General features: G+C 42.3%; 1 protein-coding gene across 1 annotated transcript in view; it reads left to right on the forward strand.

Moving 5' to 3' along the window:
- Positions 1-15,000, forward strand: part of mybpc1 (myosin binding protein C1) — a 43,193-nt gene that overhangs the window by 10,194 nt on the left and 17,999 nt on the right. The window contains exons 5-14 of the mRNA XM_042710141.1: positions 729-1,085; positions 3,039-3,089; positions 5,668-5,709; positions 6,956-7,066; positions 7,531-7,679; positions 8,466-8,583; positions 8,683-8,731; positions 9,711-9,767; positions 12,269-12,432; positions 12,724-12,856. Of these exons, the coding sequence (XP_042566075.1) occupies positions 729-1,085; positions 3,039-3,089; positions 5,668-5,709; positions 6,956-7,066; positions 7,531-7,679; positions 8,466-8,583; positions 8,683-8,731; positions 9,711-9,767; positions 12,269-12,432; positions 12,724-12,856 (1,231 nt within the window). The remainder of the gene's footprint in view (positions 1-728; positions 1,086-3,038; positions 3,090-5,667; positions 5,710-6,955; positions 7,067-7,530; positions 7,680-8,465; positions 8,584-8,682; positions 8,732-9,710; positions 9,768-12,268; positions 12,433-12,723; positions 12,857-15,000) is intronic.

Raw genomic sequence — 15,000 nt, forward strand, 5'->3', positions numbered from 1 at the left:
ACAGACATTATGGACTCTGAAACACATGCATGTGCTTGCATTGCTATTTGAAGGCCTGGCTGTCCTATGCATTCATCTGTAGTACTTTGGCACTGTATGAGGGGCTGCAAGGACGCACTGTTCCAACTCTATAGTAAATATGGACACGGAAAACCCAGTCCAGCCCCCTTAAGCTTTGGGATGCTCTGGGAGAAGAAACACAGTTGTTTGTTTTCTACTGTTGAGGAGGCTTTCTACAGCATCTCATTATCAAATCAGCAAATCAAAGTCCACCCAGGTACAAACCATACACATTGGACGATTGGTCCAATTTGACCAATTGATTCCCTACACATTTGGTCTGATTTATTAGACAATTTGTCAACATGAACAACTGGGATTTTGTCAGTGCCATAGACACAAATTGGGAAAGATTAAGGTCAATCTTGGCATATAGGCTGAACATAGATTCTAGGAGCCTATGGGGCCAGTAAGACCAATTATTTTATTATCTTATCTTGAATAAACCTTTGAATTGATATTTAATTAATTTAATTGAACCCTCTAAGCCTGTATTCTGTTCACACAGTAATTCAATAATTCTGCCAATCTTGCCAATCTGTGCCTGTGCCCGGCACCTCATACACAGCTTAAGTGCTTGCCAAGCTGCCCCTGTGTTTGCCCGAGCTGTACCTGGCATGCGTCAGACTGGTAGGCTGCTCCAGACGGGCCCTGTGTTTGCTGTGCAGAGGCTGTAGCGGAGAGCAAAGACCCCATAGGCACTGAGGGGGAGGAAGTCACTGAGACTGGGCCAATAGTGACTGAGGTCACAGAGCCTGGGCCAATCGTAACTGAGGTCCAAGAGCCTGAGCCAATCGTGACAGAGGTCAGTGACCAAGAGCCAATGGTGGTAGAGGTGACTGAGCCAGAGCCAGAGCCAAAGCCAGTTGTGGTTGAGGTCACAGAAGCAGGGCCAATCACGGCAGCGGTGCCCGAGTCAGCCCAGCCTATAGTAGCTGAGGTGAAGGATCTGGAGCCAGTAGTGACTGAGGCGCTAGAGGCTGTAGAGGTAAAGGAGGAAGCCCCCTGCACGCCCCCTCCCCTGGGTAAGTACTGCTCAGTCTCTGGCTGTTAACACTCTTCCCCAAAGCATGCTGTGGATCCCACAGGACAATGGTTCCATTCAAAAGCCCCAAGACCATACTGTCCTCCTCAATTCTTCATTCCAAACTCTGAATTTGGAGTTCGGAATTCTGAATTCCAAATGATAAAATGTCTGAATTCCGAAGTCTTTTCTTTAAGAGAACACAGGAGATGTTCCAAGGGGCTAGTTTGGGTTGAACCACTGTCTGTGCGGATGAAATAAATGAACCCCAGTAAGGGCCAAGCTTCAGCTTCTGCTTTGCCTCGAACACACTGAAGCCTCTTCAGAAGTGCTCACACTCATTAGCCCAACTGTGTGCAAACTATACAATGCCATTTTGAATCTTGATATTGTTATAGTTTGGCTTTTTTACGAGTCTAAATGAACATTAAGGTTCTTTCTGAAGTGTGCCTAAGATCTATATGAAACACCTTGGTACAGTGACTTATGATGCTATTATACTGAGAGGGAAAATGTGCTGAGTGTGTGATCCTTGCCTTGTACGAGAGCAGTCATTATTAGTGTGTGAGTGTGTGTATGTGTGTGCGAGAAAGAGTGAGACCGATATGTGTGTATGGATGTGTGTGTATAGCCGTGGGTGTGTGTGAGAGTGTGTGTGTGTGGGTGCATAGCTGTGTATGTGTGTGTGTGTATGTGTGTATAGCTGTGTGTTTGTGTGTGTGTGTGTGTGTGTGTGTGTGTGTGTGAGTGTGTGTGTGAGTGTGTGTGTGTATAGCTGTGTGTGCGTGTGTGTGTGTGAGTGTGAGTGTGTGCATCTAACTTGTACTAGCCTCATCCCAATCAGCTCCCCCCGTGACTGCTGAGATGGCTGCTGTTACAGAGCCCGTAGTCATGGTGATAACCCCACCCCAACCCTCTCCAGGTCTGCGCCTGCAGTCTGAAATACGTGTGTGTATGTGTGTGTGTGTGTGTGTGTGTGTGTGTGTGTGTGTGGTGTGTGTGTTGTGTGTGTGTGTGTGCGCGCCTGTCTGTGTGTGTGTGTGTGTGTGTGTGTGTGTGTGTGTGTGTGTGTGTGTGTGTGTGTGTGTATCTGTGTGTGTGTGTATGTGTCTGTGTGTCTGTGCACACATGCATACAGTCGTTGATGTATACGTGTTAGTGCTGTGTGCGTTCAGCGACCACTCTATATAAATGTTGTATAATGTGTATCATTTTGTGTTTTCTTGTACGTGTGTGTGTGTATGTGTGTGAATGTGTATGTATATATGTGTGTGTGTGTGTGTGTTAAAGTTATATATTTGTGGGAAAAAGTCACACATGAAGTCCCATTAGTCTAACATGCCATCTCTGTGTCGTGGTTGGGCGTCAGTCTCATTCAAAATGGCTGCCATGCTAGCTGTCTACTCACTGCGGCCGCCACCAGTGCATACACTTCCACTGCCAGCAGCGCATACTACCTGTGGCTTCAAACCAGCATGCTGCTATGACCCTACAAGCGCATCAATCCAGATTCACACACTCACAATCCACCCCACACACACACACAGCCATCCATATACACACAACATACAACCTGAGCACCGACACACAACCCTCCACCCCCACCCCTACACACACACACACACACACACACACACACACACACACAGAGTTGTCCTGACACTTACAATCACAGGCATGCGTTCTTTCCTGTGAGCACACATCTAAAATTGCATGCAGTCATATGGGCACAATTATTTCTCCACACACTGTCACTGTCACTGTCACTGTCACTGTCACTGTCACTGTCACACACGCACTCACGTCTCACTCAGTCACCTCACACATGAGTGTTTTACATTTGGTCCCCACTGTCCTGTCTTCATTGGTGTTGCTTGTCATGTGAGTCCTCCCCTTCATGGACATGGAGCACATTGATAGGTGGGTCTCTGTGTCAATCATACCTTTATTGCAGATAAAGATGATGACGCAACAGCCAGCACCCCTTCACCACCACCCCCTTCAGGTTGGTAGACCCCTCCCCCCACCCCCAAAAATGGAACCTTAGAGTAGTGCAGAACCCTGGAGACCATCACCAGGGAGACCGCATCAGTGTCAGAATGTTCTAGTTGCCATGGTGAATTGTACAATAAGGAACCCCTGATAACAACGATATGTTCCTTGAGGCATTCAGTGTTCTTTCTAGTGTGAAAATATCATGCTTTGTACCTGGGATTTAAATCTTCCGGATGCCTCTTTGATATTTGCAGATAGAGATCATTATTGAAAAGGGCAGCTATTGCTAGTGAGATCAGCCTTTGAAACTAATTCTGTACTATGTATGCCAATCATTAATACATATGTACACCCTTCTGCAAGTGTGACTCTCCCGTTTTTAATCTTGATTGAAGTCCTGTTCCTACAAGCGCACAAACCTTTATATACTGTGTTCCTGCTGTCATATAAAGGTTTAGATGGGGAACACATCTAATAGTATATAGATAAATTCATGCGTTCCTACTCTGCATGATATTTATGTATATATGAATTCAAATGAAAGCCCTGTTCATATTTATTTTTTTGTTATACAAAATTAAACCATATTATTCTCATAGTCTTTTCCAGTAAAAAAACTCTAAAATCAATTATGTAGGATAGAGTCACAAGTCAAACTTAAATTCTCTTTAAGAACGCTTTAATTATGGATGGGTGTACCTGGTCCGTAGAGATTATACTGGATTTTGTTTGCATTTATATTGGACTTATCCAATTTCATAAACTGTACCTATTCAGAATCTTTAAGCTTGTCCTCTTCCATATTCTCTTCATATTAAAAAAAGATGATTGATTGCACACAATGCTTTGCTTTCTTTCACAGAGGATGGACATACTCTCAAGAAACTGTCTATTGAGCTGCCTAGTAAGACCCTTCTGTTCATCCTCCAGCAGTAGCTCTGACCAAACCGATAGCTTAGAGCAGTGTTTACCTGTCACACTCCTGAGGGAACCCCAGCACTGCATGTCACCGCTCCTCGACAGTCGCTTACAGACAGACCTGGCAACACATTTTTTTTTTTTATAGAACCCTCAAAGCCTCTGTTTAGAATACTTTTATCGGGGGGTTCTTTGTAGGTCACATTTATAATTATTGCACAGATTGTTCCCTACCCTCCTGACAAGATTCTTTGGTGGAACCGTCAAAGGTTCAGCTTAGAGTCCTCTGATGAAGGGTTCTTTGTTCATTTCTTTGGCACCGTCAGCTCCCTATCATCTAAGTGTGTAAAGCTCCATCTTGAAGCATTAGAGGGACTGTTCATCTAATAATGCAATTGTTTACCTTCACTACACATCAGTAGACACCAAGGGTTTTAATTGTCAGCAAAGCACAAATTCAGTTATCCAGCAAAACATCAGTGACTAGGAGCAATCAACCACTGTACACTTCTATAGTGTAGAGAAGTAACTACACTCTAGGTTTTGATATAGAACATCACTCTGTCTGTACGGACCTACAACTACGCCTTTTGTGCTCCATAGTAATCTACAACAGGGAATAAACACACACAAATCTTAGAATTCTACCGGAGTTCTAGAATGTTCTTTTTTAGCTGAACTATATCTTTAAAGGTCCCAGAGAACAACATTTAAAGACCAGTCAGGGAGAATATCTAGAGGATACGCATTTACCTCATAGTGAGACTGAACAGCACTTAACTTAGTTAAATGACAGACTGACACGTGCAATTCTGCGACTCCCTAGGAGTGTGACTGAGAAGCACTGGTTTGGAGTAATACAAGCAACTGTCTGGTCACAGGAAAACATGTACAGAAACATGTTTAATTGTATTCAGTTCAGAGTCCATTTCTAGGATCTTAACATAACATAATCAATAAGTACTTGTCTAGTATTTGAGAAATGTCTAAATGTGTGTTTCATGTGCATTCTATTGTCATTGTCCTTGCTCTGTTTCTGTCTTTGGAATTCTGAACGCCATGATGCCACAACAGATATTTTTATTTACCCCCCCCCCCAAAAAAAACTTTACACTGAAATGTTTGTGTTTGATTTAGAAATTCAAACTTTAATGTTACGCCATTTCAGTCATAGCATTTTTGGCCGTTCAGAATGTGGATAATGAAGAAGTAATGGATCTAGATCAACCCAAATGTGAAGAACATTACTATGAAGAACAGTACTATATGGATTTCATTAGAGATAAAGTGAGGGAAATGTATACTTCCATTACATGACAGACGAGGAAAGATTATAAATGTGTCAGGGGGTTGAGAGTAAATTGCATCATGGTGAAATTCCTGCAGCCAAAGTTTGATACCTGTTTGTTGCTGCATGAACAGTCCGTGTGTGTATACCTGTGTAATCTGTGTGTATACCTGTGTAATCTGTGTGTATACCTGTGTATGTGTGTGTGTGTGTGTGTGTGTGTGTGTGTCTGTGTGTGTTTGTGTGTGTGTGTGTGTGTGTACGTGTCCTCACATGTACGGCACCAGCTGTACGTGTGTGCGTCTGAGCGTGTCTGCTGCTTGTCGATTTTACAGTATTATTTTCTACAATATGCTGTAAACGTCTCTCTGTCTCTGTCCAGATGATAGCGTGCCTGTGTCGTCCATGGGGAGAAAAGACTCAGGTAAAATCTTATGCCCAGAAACACACTCATATACCCAGGCCTCTAGACCAGCCTGCCAGACAGAAGATGCTTTGGCTGGTATGGTCTCTGATATAGGATCTAGTCAGTATAGTATGACAAGCACAAACAGCTCAGTGGTTTTATTCACTTTAAACTAGGGAATCCTCATGGCGTTAGTCATTGGAGTATAAAGTGTTCATTTGTCCATACTGACGGGCCCAATGGAACAAGGCTGCATATGTTTGTACGTGTCTTGGTTCGTTGGGCCTGAGAAGGCGCCCTTATGGAAAGGACTGGTTTTCCTGAAACTCCATAGCCCCAACTTCCCATTTCCTCTCCATGGCTTGTAAGGAAGCTATGGGTTTTAGGGAAACAGTCAGCTTTTCCATACGCCATGGAAAAATGAACAAGACTTCAGTTTGTTTATTTTTTTATCTTTATGAAGGGAGAATACTAGGGCTAGGAAATAATTGTAGGGCAAAAGTGTGAATGTTAATCTCATAGCTGTAGGATTTACTGCTATTGTGGAGATACTGAGGCTGCCGAGAATCATGCACCATGACATGAGTGGCAGGGTGTTGTGTCAGCGGCACATTTGATGATTTGTTTATGAGTCTCTCTAGTGAGTCCCCCTGGGCTTGATGTACTGGAAATCAGAGTGTCAAGATATCTGGATATGTCAAATAACCCCCTAGAATGCAACACATTCAGGTTCCGTACTGTGTATATACGTATATGATGTCAATCACTATGGCAACCTCTTTCTCAGTTCTTTCTTTTTCATTCCTCTCTCCAAGGCACCACTTTTGGTGTTTTTGTGACCTGTGTTCACGCTTGCATCATTGCTTTCAGTGTCTTTAGTGCTTCTCAAGCTTCAGATCCAGCTTGCTTTGTTGTGATGAATGAACTATGTGAAAGAGTTCTCTCAGTTTCCTTTGAGTGTGTGTGTGTGTGTGTGTGTGTGTTGTGTGCGTGTGTGTGCGTGTGTGTGTGTGTGTGTGTGTGTGTGTGTGTGTGCGTGTGTGTTTGTGTGTGTGTATATGTGCGTGTGTGTGTGTGTGTGTGCGTGTGTGTTGTGTGTGTGTGTGTGTGTGTGTGTGTGTGTGTGTGTGCGTGTGTGTGTGTGTGTGTGTGTGTGTGTGTGTGTATGTGTCGGGGATGGAGATGAGGGGGTGGTGAGTATGCCGTGACTAAATGCTGGAATTATGAGATGATGATAATGTGCGTCTTTCTCCTGATTGGCCAGTGTGGTCCTTGGGCGAAGGGCAACCTCCTGAGGACTTAGACAAGCCAATTGAAACTCCGCCCCTCTTCACCCTCATGATTGAGAGACCTGAAACATCATCCATCTCAGTCGGTGAGTGATGTTATGGATGTACATGGATCTTTCCTTTCGCCCATCAGAGGGAGGCATATGGCCCATATCCAATACCAGTCTGTCATAAATTAATGTGGGGTTTGCGTTTTTATTTTTTTATTCCAGGACTGTCATAAATTCATGTGCATTTCACATCAAGTGAGACATACAGATTTGATCATGCCTCATACATTTAGTAGACGCTTTTATCCAAAGCGACTTACATATGTGCAACTTACAATGTATACACATTTTACATTTTTACACTGATGGCACACTGCACATCAGGAGCAATTAGGGGTTCAGTGTCTTGCTCAAGGACGCTTCGACAGGGAATCGAACTAGCAACCTTCTGATTACTAAACGACTTCTCTACCTACTGTTCCACTGTCGTCTCATAGAAAAATCTTATGTGTTGAAGCCCAAAGGGACTGTTTGACTTGTGATCTATGATGTTTTCTCAGGCGCGGACATCACCTTTGTTGCCAAGGTGAAAGCGGAGGACCTGCTGCGCAAACCCACAATCAAATGGTTCAAGGGAAAATGGATGGACTTGGCCAGCAAGACTGGAAAACACATGCAGCTGAAGGAGTCATTTGATCGCTTCACCAAGGTACAAACCAGCCAATGATAGAATCCATTTATTATAGCTGTAATTGGTCTTAATCTAATCAAATCAAATGCATAATCCTCTACTCAAGAGTCAGGTTTGTTTTATATGCAGCTAAATATTATTAGAAATAGAATAGAATAGAATAGAAAAGCCTTTATTGTTGTCTAAATATTATTAGAAATAGAATAGAAAAGCCTTTATTGTTGTCTAAATATTATTAGAAATAGAATAGAAAAGCCTTTATTGTTGTCTAAATATTATTAGAGGTATAATGCAAAAGGGGAGGGGGGGGGGGGTCGTTAGTAATGATACTTGACATTTCAGGTAAAAATTAGCCAGCTAGTGGTGCCAGCCAATAAGCCCCCCCATTTACGGGCTACTAAAGCCCGCGGGGACACAGGTTCGATTCCGGCCTGATGTCGTTTCCCGATCATCTCCTCCTCACTTCCTGTCCAAATACTTCACTGTCCTATCCAAATTAAGGCTAAAAAGCCCATAAATCTTTAAAAAAAAAAAATTGCCAGCCAGCTAGCGACCTATCAATCAGTCAGCTAGCTAGTTACCTAACTATAGCAATCTGCTTAATTGGCTAAAATATAAAAAAATAAAAAAAGGAGAAGAAGAATTGCTGAATGATGTCTTGTTTTCTTCTATATAAACCATGCAGCTCTGAAAACATTGTAAAGAATGGCTTTCTACATTTTATGGCTAGATCTTTGCTTATCCGAACCTTGTACTTTCTTCATTTGGTGTCAGCGCTATTTGTTTATTTTGTTGTACCTGCAGATCCACACATATGAGATGCACATCATTAAGGCCAAACCTAATTATGGTGGCAACTACAGGTGTGAAGTGAACTACAAGGACAAATTTGACAGTTGCTCCTTTGACCTGGAAGTGAAAGGTTTGCAGTATGTTTGGCTGTGATTTTTGGTATCAAGAGATCCTTATCTATAGTCTCTTTCAACACTCTTTGATTTTTTCTTGGATAATTGTTTTTCAGAGACAGCTGAGCAGCAGAATGTTGACATTCGATCGGCTTTCAAAAGAAGGTACTGAGATTGATCTAATCAACACCAAGAAACCAAGATCTGAGAATCTCAATAAGCCTTCCACGTAGACTTACCTTGAACAGTTAAGATTGTAGGTAGTCTACTTAATGCAGCGCAAATGCGAACTCAAAGCTGCAGAGAAGCAGAATTACAGAAAATATAAATACTATACTATATAAATATTTAAACAAAAATTGCTTCTAGGCCTCCCTTAGAAAAAACAGAAGGAGTTTTGGGAAACCGCAGCTCTTTGGGCAAAGAAATGTAAGATTATTATCCAAAGATAATGAGCATGTTTGGGTGCATTAAATAAGTCCATAGGAGTAGAACTATTAATATTGCTTGAAACACATTTAGAAAAACACTACAATTGACGTAATATGATGACTGAGAACTAGGTGAAACACATCACTCAACCTAGATACCCACAGTAAACCAATGCAAGAACATCAAACCATCAACGTGGACGTGATTAACCATTCATACATTTATAAAAGGGTTATTACCAGAAAACCAACCCTAATGTGTTCTGTTCAAAAGGCCAACACCTGCATCTCCTCACCCAGAAAGTCAACAACAACAATGTGTCAGAAAGCAACGCAAAAGTAAATAAATCCCACTCATTAATGCATCCTTGCAATTGTATCTGCATAACAAGAGTTGCCCTGGCAACAGCACAGCAGAACCTTTGTGAGGATGCTAGCACCTGGTTCCTGGGATTGACCTCGGCAGCGCTTACACAAACCCGGTTTTCGCCAGTTTAATCGGTTTGTTTCCGAAGGACATGAAAGACAGGCGAAAAAGGGTCCTTGTGCAAAGCCACCAATCATGCGTTAGCACAGGCCTAAGGCATAGATTGCAGTCAGCCACTTCCTCTTTGCGTTCTTCTGTTTAGCATTGTTCTCTGTTTGGTGCCTGTGTCTGTTTTCTTTTTTCATTAACAGAAATTTCCATTAATCTCTTCTTGTCTGTATAACAGCAGTGAAGGCAGCGAGGATGCGGGCGATCTTGACTTTAGTGGTCTCCTAAAGCATAGGTGAGAATTACAGTCTGCCCCCTACTGGGTGGAAGCTTTTTTGCACCTTCTTGTTCTTTTTCTCAACAAGCCCTGATATGACTTTCTTCTTCTTCTTCTTCTTCACATTTCTTCTTTTTTCTCTTTTGTTTTTTATTTTATTTTCTTGTGTTTTTCTCCTCGTTCTTCATTAATTTGTTTAGGATATGACATTATTTTTCAGGAACAAAGCAAGAAACAAACACATCTTTAACTGTACATTACTGAACAATACTGTTGTAGATTTCTATGTATGGCAATCCCGTTCTAGTAGTCCAAAGTGTAGCCACTCAAACTCATCAGAGCATCTTTCTTTTGGTTTTATTTATCATTACCTTTGAGATTTCCATTTTTTTTCTTTTCCTTGGTTTTCCTTGGCTTTGTGGTGTCCAGAGTCATATTCTTTTGTGCAACAGTGAGGGAAATCTAGAATAATTCAAAGCTACTCCGAAATCCCTCAGGAAAAATTTCACATCTATTTTGGGCTTGTTTTTTTCTTCTTCCCCCCCGCACATTCAGAAATGCCAGGTTAGTAGAGTACCGTAGGTAAAACTTAACATTAGACCTTACTGCCGGTAAGTATGACCAATCTTGAAGCTTTCCCAGCATGGAATGTAGTTCCAGGAAGTGGACAAGCAAGAGTGTTGGCCGACTGTAGTGTGGTAACACTTGATTTGAAGGCAGCATTCATGGCCCATCCATTCAGGTATCAGAAATGATGGACATGGAACCTTCCGGTGTTGGTCCAGTGACCTTCAGAAGATGCCTCCATTCCAGTCATTCTTGACCTGCTGTTGGGCCTCTTCTAAATGAAGCTGCAAAATAGTGTTATCACTGCACAATCCTTAGAAAAACTAGAAAACACAAAGTTAAAACAATATCTGCCATTACTATACCTAGTGTAGTTAATAACTGCCTGAATATAAGTGGACTTGAAACCTTCTCTCATTTTACGAAACAGAAACAGAAACATATAATTTCATGCTATTCTGGGCCTTGGAATCTTTCTGACATTCAGGAAATGTCTATGAAAGAAAAAGCTGTTTAACTTGAGTCTGATATTGACTAATGAGCCTCCTCACAACCTGAACAAACATGCTTTAACCGGCCTTCTTGGTTAAACTGAACCTAACCCCATGATCTGAAACAAAACAAAACAAAACAAAACAAAACAAAACAACAGTACTAACAGCCACACAACCCTGATCTTAATTAAACCCAGTGATCAGACAAAGGGATGGGCTTATTTCAGCTGGCGAGAACGACAGATAAGACTGCTCTTCACATACTGAAGATCATCTTATCTGAGTACACTCCCACGTAACTACCTGCATGCCACGCACTGAAATCAACCTGATCCTTCTTGGTTCTGGACATTTTTTTTTTTTTTTTAAACATCACATCCCTCTCCCTTAAAATGTCAACGAAGCCCTTTTATTAAATGCCCAGACACAGTGATAGCCGACAATGTGCCGGATCGTGGCCGGATCTGGGCCAGTTCCGTCTGGAAGTCAGATGCTATCTGGGTATGGTTATCATCAGCTGTTCCCACCTGAACATCCATACTCATATCCCCTTGCTTTCGTTTGTTTATTTTAGTGTACCATAGTGCCACTGTAATAGTAACACGATTAGCACCACATTTTGTCACACACCCCAACTGTAAACTCTTCTCTCACCCTTCCTTTGCTGAAAACCCATTTTCACATTCCCCAGAGACACTAGGCCCGTAACTTAGACCCAGCCAATCAGAATCCCTCTTCCCGTTCGCTAAATCTTTCCCTCTTCACGTAAGAACTTACTTATCACGGCGTGTCACCAGCCAGCAGCCAGACTCCATGGCCAAGCCCATCCCTTTGGTGACATGTCCTGAGGAACTGTTCAAAGAGAGACAAAAAAAACAGAGAGTAGAGGTTGAGAGATACAAAGTGAGGGAGAAAGAGAAAGATTCATAAAGGGACAGAGAGAGAGAGAGAGACAGAGTAAGAGAAAAAGCTGAGAGGTAGAGAAGCTTTGACAGGAAAAATGGACTGAGGAAAATCCAGAGGAAGCTGGGCCCTTCCATACTGACCAGTCTCGTGGTCTCTGGTCGTAAACTGGTCCTTTGTCACTTAAAGGTGTGGTCCGTGATTCTAATCCAATTCAGCCCAACCCTCCCCACAGTCCTCTAGCTGTGCGCTAAAACAATGGCGCTATTTGTGCATAATCCTGGCTTTGTAAACAGGAAACAAACATAATAGCTCTGAATGAGCTTTAAACTATTCCAGCCAATCAACATGATGCTTCAGGAACCTGTTTAGCTCAAATATCAACAACCTTTTTGCCAGAATCATGGACTGTGCTTTTAATAGTGCATTTAGGGCGGTAGTGCTTTCTCCGCTGACTCACAATGCTAATACAGTTCCTCAGGACACGTCGCGAATGCACTCATTTGACCTCTGACCTCACACCACCTCCCTGCTTTATCTGTGGCGGTTCCCCAGGGAGCCTAAACTGGAAGAGGCCCCCGACGTGGACGTCTGGGATATCCTCAAAAACGCTCGGCCAGACGAGTACGAGAAGATAGCCTTCGAGTACGGCATCACCGACCTACGCGGGCTTCTGAAGAGACTGAAGAAAACAACGAAGGTCGTGAAAAAGAGTGAAGGTGCTCCTGAACAAAGATCATCAGCATTTTCCACCACAGCGCCCTGACGCTACTCACAATAACATACATCATACAGTACAGGTTTCAGGTTAAGTGGTTCACACTGTGGTATTACACAAACATAAACATTGGAATATGTCTGAAATATAATTGAGGCAATCATTACAGGGTCGTTACAGGGAGTGATTTGTTATGTGAATAGTATGTTGAAGTGTGTCGGTATTTGACCTTTGTGGATTTTCTTGCAACCAACCAATCTTGCAAACTCAACCAATTTGCTTTTATCCTAAGCTTTTGCCAAAAAGCTGGATCCGGCGTACCAGGCGGACAAAGGTGGAAAAATCCGCCTTATAGTTGACCTTGCCGACCCGACAGTGGAGCTGAAATGGTACAAGAACGGGCAAGAGATTCGCCCCACTCCCAAGTATGTGCGGTTTTATTCCATCCATTCTCTGTTGTTCGTTTACGGTCTCGTTCATTTTGTCCCTCTGTCTTTGCGCAAATGAAAAGCATTTTTGGGCCTCCTCCCATAAGATGGGTTTCATTTGTGGCCTCTTGTGCTAGTCCTTTTGATCGCTTTGGATGTTTTCTGGTTCGTAATGCAGAGTTTTGTTTGTACTCTTTGCAATGCTTGGCCTTTCCAGTAGTGGTTCAACATGGCACATTCCAAACCTCACAGGTCATGAATAAACTCCTCCTGCGTAAAAAAAACAAACAAACAAAAACACAACAACAACATCAACAACAATGAACACATTTGAACAAATATTGTTTTCCCTTTCTGTTAGTGGTCACTCAACAGAAGGAAATGTGTGTCCTTCCCACACAGTAAATGTCTTACACTCAATGCTGTCTTCCCCCAAGCCACACAAGTGCATTGTGAATTATTCACTGGAAATTCCAAGCAGACAAGTACTGTTCCCTCAACAATGTTGAAGGCTGGATGACGTTGTGTAAGAAGCCTACTGAGGGTTGACATTAGGTCCTTTACTACATTTGGGCAGAAATGTAGTGTGCTGATGTCTTTTGTAAATTAATTGTCCTTTTGCAATTAATGACAGGTCCTTCATCAGACAGGAAATGGCAGTGCCTTCTTCACAGGTCTTTAACAGTGGATGGCTTTGTAGGAACCTCAAAGACCTCAAAACAATGGCTAAATAAAGATTAATTAACCCTCCTATTATGTTCAAATTTTACCCACATCTATTATGCTTGGGGTCAATTTGACCCCAGCAATTTAAACCTCCAAAAAATGATTATAATATATTTTTTTACCCAAGTTTATGTGTCAGGTACTTTAGGTTTGTTTGTTGACTACCTAAATAGCCCTTAAAAATAAAACAATACCCCCACCCACCCCCCTTATACATCCAGAATACATGTTACGCTACTATGGAGAAATATGCAGATCACCATCAAATCTCACTGATTGACTTAAAATTGGAAAGAGATATCCTTCTGGTGTTTTATGGCTTCATATTATTTCTAAGTACATATTGTTGTTATCTATAACATATGGAATAGAAAACTATTTCTGTAATCAAGAATAGTAACAATGTGATAAAAAAAGTTTATATTTCTTATATATTTTATACAATTAAAACAGCCTGGGGTCAAATTGACCCCAAACAACACCTATGCGTAAAGCATGTGTACAGGACATTGAAAACATATCATCATGTTAATTTTGTGTTTACCCAGTTCTCCCCATTAGATTAGGAAAAGTCATTAAATATGAAGCAAAAAAAACTATGCCAATCATTTATTTAGAGACGTTAAACATTGAAAAGGGTCAAATTGACCCCAAACATAATAGGAGGGTTAAAAATGATGTCACCCACACAAACATTTCAATTTGCCATAGGGGATGTAGAGCCTGTGAAAGGCAAGAGGGTGACTAAGAGACAGATCGCACACAGACAATGGCTAACAGGTCTGATAAATGCTAATGCTGAAATCGATGAGCCAGCACATATAGCCTTGACATGCCTATAAACATTACAGGAAACTGACTTGAGATCACTCCGTACATTCATGTCTGACAGTCAGCAGTGTTATGGAAACAGACAGGCTAAGTGTTCAGTGTGGTTGAGGGGTGGGGGTGGGGGGGGGAGGACATCCTGTTAGTGGAGAAACAGTCCCTTGAGGAGAGGGGGGAAGTTTTAGGACTATAAAAAGAAGACTCGGACTCTCCCTTTTGTCCCATTGTCCTCCGGTCACCCTTGTCATCCTGATTCCAGAACAGTTTGGTCCAGTAAAATCTCTCCCCTACGCCCCTTTTGTGCATCCTTTTGACCTGAGGGAAACCTGCCTCAGGAAGTCCCCCCATTGCCAGGCTAACGCAAAGGGGAAGGGGAAGGTCAGAGGTCACTCAAAGCCAAACAAGGTTAAAGCCATCTGGAAGGTCACTGCACTTTCCTGCTTCTTCTGATCGCCGGTGGTATATCTCCCAGGATTCCCTGCTCCCAGACAGGCTCCACTGTGCCATCTCTTTGTGTCTCTGTGTTGTTCTGTGTCTGTGGCACTAATGGCTCTTCCAGCCGCCAGTGTTCTAGGCATGATGTCTAT

The sequence above is a fragment of the Clupea harengus genome, chromosome 16 (genome assembly GCF_900700415.2).
Source record: "Clupea harengus chromosome 16, Ch_v2.0.2, whole genome shotgun sequence".
Classification (NCBI taxonomy): Eukaryota; Metazoa; Chordata; class Actinopteri; order Clupeiformes; family Clupeidae; genus Clupea; species Clupea harengus.